General features: G+C 44.5%; 1 protein-coding gene across 1 annotated transcript; it reads right to left on the minus strand.

Moving 5' to 3' along the window:
* Window positions 1-2527: 2527 nt before the first annotated feature.
* Window positions 2528-5435, minus strand: LOC110537598 (frizzled-9-like). The gene has a single exon (XM_021623746.2). The coding sequence runs from the start codon at window positions 4823-4825 to the stop codon at window positions 3071-3073; it is 1755 nt and encodes a 584-aa protein (XP_021479421.2). The 5' UTR covers window positions 4826-5435; the 3' UTR covers window positions 2528-3070.
* Between the last annotated feature and the right edge of the window lie 205 nt (window positions 5436-5640).

Raw genomic sequence — 5640 nt, forward strand, 5'->3', positions numbered from 1 at the left:
ACAAAGTTGTTCTTTGACTGTTGTATTTTGGAGATTGCGAGGAGGATATCTTCTGAAAATGATCATGCTGGATAATCAGCCACACCTGTCAGGTGGATGGATTATCTTGGCAAAGGAAAAATGCTTACTATCAGGGATCTAAACAAATTTGTGCACAACATTTGAGAGAAATAAGCTTTTTGTGCGTATGGATAATTTCTGGGATTGTGATATCTAGTAACAATAAGGGGTGGCATAGGAAATCAGAGTGTCAAAGCCACAGCAACGATCTTAATACACTAACAAAATTAATGACGGTGGTAACTGTTTTGTTTGAAAGGTGGGTTAATCACTCCGTAGAGGAACTATAGTCTATGCTTCACTACACCACTCACCTAATCTAAGTTTAAAGAGATGTTCAATGTTACAGCATTCAAAAACCTGAGTCTTGGTGCATTGTGTGTTGGCATATACAAGTAACACAAGGGGTGCTCAGCTCAGCAGGTGGGACATGGCCGAGCCAGTGGCACAGAAGGCTCAGGGGGACACATTTTGGGGGGACACCCTTTCGGAGGGGCTGCTGCTTTTCAATAGACTCATTTCCACATCAAAACCAGCATAGGAAAGGGATACTGCTTGGGGGTGGGGGGTAATGAGGAGCTCTTTTTACCTCCCTTTCTCTATTCTTCTGGTGTTTTTTTTAAGTGGGGGGAGAAGCCCTGATGCTTTAATTATCTCCTTTAATCAAATGTATGAGCTAACATAGCCTTTTCCTTTCAGAGTGCACACAATTACACAGATACTCTATATTGTCCGCTCTCCTACAATGCCATTAGGAATCTCTATTACAGTGGTGTCTCCCAAAGGGTTTCTGGCTTTGAGAATGATTTGGCTAAGATATGCCTAAGTCGTAGTGAATGTGGCACATTTCAGTATTTTTGATTGGTTGAATAAAGACTGCTGTTAAGAACCACCCACATTTGACTTGACAAATCCTCGGAAAGAGCAATTCCACATTCATGGTCTGAGAATTTGACTTCATGTCTGGGGAGGTAGTTTAAACATTACCAAATGCTATTTCTCAAATGTCTTATTGAACATTTGAAAGACTCCACATAGAGTATGTGAATTACAATGTCATTGTCAATTCTTGTTGTCAATTTACAGTGAATTTGAATCACATGAATTCTTACATAATTCAGATCTTTTGCTTTCCCCTTTTATTTCAATTCAAATAACGACTTAAAAACCAGTTGACCATCTTACCAGGACCAGGGGGCTTTAGCAAGGGGATTTATCAGTTGCAATGGCTGATGCAGAGCAGACTGTTATTGTTATGAGAACCAAGTGTTTATGCATGTCGCCCATGTATAAACTTGAAAGCTGGCGCGCATTAATTGTGCTTTATTGTGACTGGTACATGTGGTTTACGCACCACAGTGGGGTCCCAGAGAGCAGCTCCAAGACAAACACAGCTTTTTATGGAGAAATGTAACAGTGGTTTCAGCTCCAGGGGGAGATGTGCTGCCAAGCTATGGACAATGTCTGCACAGGCAGGATGCAGGCACCAGCAACTTGGAAGAGAGGATATAAAAAGTGAACGATAGGCTGGTGGGCAGGACCAGCCCAAAATCTCAGCATTGTCAAAGGTCTAATATGAAATGGTATAACATAGGTCTACAACACAGTAGCAGAAATATGATAGACCTATTCAAATGGGATAAAGTCATGTAGGCTTTAGCTTTGGAGAGACTGAACTTATGAAAAGCCTGACATTTTGATTGCCTGTGTTATATTTGGGAAACACAGATCCATTTTTTTCTTAAAGGCAGTGTCATGACTTATTATTAAAACTCGGTCTCTTTCTCTCACCATGGAATGCTGTCACCCCATGTAAGTTATTATTGCTGGAGCTGATGTTTCAATGGAAAACAGAAAGTTCAGCATAGCTTCACAAACATGGGCAGTCAGAGAGGCCTGGAGGCCCTGACCGTTTTCCACCTCAACTGAGGCTGCAGTTTAGAAAAATATTAACACTTTTGTCAACCAACCAGAAAGTTGGCGCGAGGCTCAACTGCGTGGAACAAGCAGCTTTTTGTTTGCAGTTTACTCAAGCAGTTTGAATTCCTCAAATGTGACAGAACACTGATGCAATGCGAGGACAGAGTTATACATGAAAGAGCATATACAAACAGCTGATGTCACTTGGAAAAATATGACTAGATTTGCCAGTGAGAGCTTCATACTGTAGGTGGGTCCACAAGGTCATCAGTCTAATGAAAAAGAAACTAAAATGAATACTTTTAAAAATGTCGCCGATACTAATGATGTCCATTTAATTTATACAATATATTCTTGCATCAAGTTAATGACAACTGTCAATTTGAAGAGGCGCTGTAGCAAAATGTTTCAGATACAAATGAATATTTTCTTAAACCAAAAAAAATAGTTAAGGCTAATGTAAGATGTCTTTGCTTTGCTTATGTTAATAACCACTACACTTAATTTGACATGCATTGTAAAGTAATCAATAGAGTAAAGTCATCAGTGAAAATATATAAATATGTTTTATTAATGTCCATTGTTTTGAAAAATATGCATTTGCAAAGGCACTTATACATCTCAACAGGCCCTATATTCATAACTCTTTAGTACATGTGCTTTTATATACAATATACAAAACCTTAGGAAACACCATGAAGAACTTGCAATTAAATACACAACACAATAAATACATTTACAGGGAGAGAACACTAAACCAAATGTTGATACATCCATGCAAGTTCTATTTTGCATTCATGTTCAGTTGGTTAACCAGAAACAGCCAACTAACTCTATGGCATACAATACAATAACTGTTTCATTTAGAAGCATATCTGATTCTGCATGTGCACCGAACTGTGTGGTTTAACTGAAAGCAATGTGGATCATCTGTTACCAAAACGAAAGCACAACCACTGTTACGTTCAGGTATTGCTACTAATCGAGCATTAGATGCAAACCAACCTGAGCTTTTCAAATGATCATATAACAAAATAGCATCCTTTGACATTGTCAATACAAGACACTGTGAGAAGTGTCACTTGAAATGTTAGACGTGTGTGGGGCTCTCTAGGTAAGAGTCTGTTTTGGCCATGTGGAGCACCACGGCTGGGGATTTGTAGTGACAATGGGAGGTGCTGCAGTTGACGCTGCTACAAGGCTTCCTGCTAGTCCGCACCGACAGCTTCCTGTTGCACAGGCCCTGCCAGGTCTGCAAGGTCTTGGAACTCCAAACCCACACACCGCTGGTGATGCCCACCACCAGAGACATGAAGATCTTCAGCATGAACACTGCCACGGTGGGCACCGACTCCTCCAGGGAGCAGTCCTCATGCCGGCGCCCGGGGAACGACACACACTTGTTCTCCAGCGCCTGGAACTTCCAGTACCCCATGTTGAGCCTCTCGTAGAAGTAGCAGATGATGACGCAGGTGGCGGGCACCGTGTACAGGATGGAGAACACACCGATCTTCACCATTAGTTTCTCCAGCTTCTCTGTGTTGGTGCCGCCCGTCTTCATTATCTTCCGGATGTGGAAGAGCGCCACGAAGCCCGTGAGGATGAAAGAGGTACCAATGACCAGGTAGCAGGACAGAGGGATGAGCACGAAGCCGGTCAGTGCATTAACGTCCATGCTGCCCACATAACACAGCCCCGTCAGCTCGTCCCCTGCCACCTTCCTCATAGTTAGGATGACGATGGTCTTCATGGCTGGGATGCCCCAGGCGGCCATGTGGAAATAGCTGCTGTGGGCCTCGATGGCCTCGTGGCCCCACTTCTTGCCAGCGGCCAGGAACCAGGTGAGTGTGAGGATGACCCACCAGATAGATGAAGCCATACCAAAGTAGTAGAGGATGAGGAAGACGATGGTGCAGCCCGTAGACTCCAGCCCCTCCTGGATGATGTAGAGCTCGCCATTCTCCCGGTCGCAGGCTATGTTCTCGGCCCCGGCCACCGAGCGGATGACAAAGGCCACCGAGTAGACGTTGTAACACATGGAGAGAAAGATGATGGGCCGCTCCGGGTACTGAAAGCGCTGCGGGTCCAGCAGGAAGGTGAGGACAGTGAAGGCGGTGGAGATGAAGCAGAGTGTGGACCACACTGCCATCCAGATGAAGGCAAAGTCCTTGTCCTGCCGCGACCAGAACACGTCCACCACCGAGGAGCAGCGCGGGGCACACGACTGGCTCTTCTCCACATACTGGAACTTCTCTGGGTTCTCGCAGGAGCCCAGGCTGTTGCCTGAGCGCCCGCTGGTACCCGGGCCGGGCTGCCTGGGTCTGGGGGGCACCGGTAGCATGCCCTCCCCCTTCTTGGTCTCCTGCTTGGTGTCATTTTCAGGCGCCTCCATGCACAGCGAGTTGGGGTTGTTTTTAGTGGGCAGCTTGGAGCAGTCCAGTGAGTCAGGCCAGCCGAAGCTGAATTTCTCCATGATGGGAGAGCACTTCTGCCTGGCCTGCTCACACATTGGTCGGCAGGCAGGGATGGTGGTGGACACTTTGTCAGTGCACATGGGGACGTAGAGGGAGCAGAGGAAAAAGCGCAGGTGCACGTCACAGCCATATTCCACTAGAGGGGCAAACTCATTCAGTTTGATGCTGGCCTCTGCTTGGCTTTCGTATTTCATGAAGTTGGGCATTCTTGTCATATTGTAGCCAATGCCCTGGCACATGGGAATGGTGATGGGTTCACATTTTGCAGGTCTGCCCCTCTCTATATCATATGCTCCGATATCCAAACTGGATGCAGCAATAACAAGTTGGCACCAGAGTAAAATGGCAATCCTCAAATGAAAAATATACATGTTGATATCAGGAAAGTTAATATATCACAAACTACTTGTTTTAGAATAGAAAAGTAAAATAGAAAGGAACAGTGATTGTAACAATTCCAGACTGATGAGATGGTGCCCAAAATGTGTCCATTTCCCCACTGTCAATTCTGATGAAGCATATGTTAGTTCCAAGGTGAGTTCATTTAATACCCGACCATATGGCTCTCCTATGGTCAAAATTGCACACCTTCGCAAAACGTCGTTTTCCCTGAAAACAGTATCTGAATTAGTTCCAAATCCAGTCTGATATGTTAAAGCACGATACGCTTCACATGTTTAGCAAAGTGACGGCAACATGCTGTGAACGTTCGAATGGTGAACAATTAGTCTCTATATCATCGATATCACGCATATTAAAATCTCAAGCCAGGCAGTTGCGTTGAACCGTAATAAAGTCCTTCTTTTCCGAAATTATTTTAAGTTGATATGCTGTTCAAAATCACATTTTAGTAGGCTCCTGTTTGTAACCACACCAGTGCACCACACGCGGGGATACTGGGTCGTTTAAAAATACTCAAGCCGTCCAGCTCTGTCTGTCTTCTTCTCCCTCCATCGCTTGAGTGCATTAACATTCTCTGTGCTCTGCTCTCTGCCTCTTCAATAAAGGGGCGGGAGTTGGATGACGAACTTGCTTCGCCCCGCCTTTAACTCATTCTCAAATGTATTTTTCTTAGAGGTAAAATGTATTTATATTGGATATTCTGTTCTCTAGTCAATAGCTATTAAACCAAGCATGCCAACCATGACTGTGAAGATGATATATTTTGAATCAGGGGAGGATGGAG

This window comes from Oncorhynchus mykiss, chromosome 12, assembly GCF_013265735.2.
Source record: "Oncorhynchus mykiss isolate Arlee chromosome 12, USDA_OmykA_1.1, whole genome shotgun sequence".
Taxonomy (NCBI): Eukaryota; Metazoa; Chordata; class Actinopteri; order Salmoniformes; family Salmonidae; genus Oncorhynchus; species Oncorhynchus mykiss.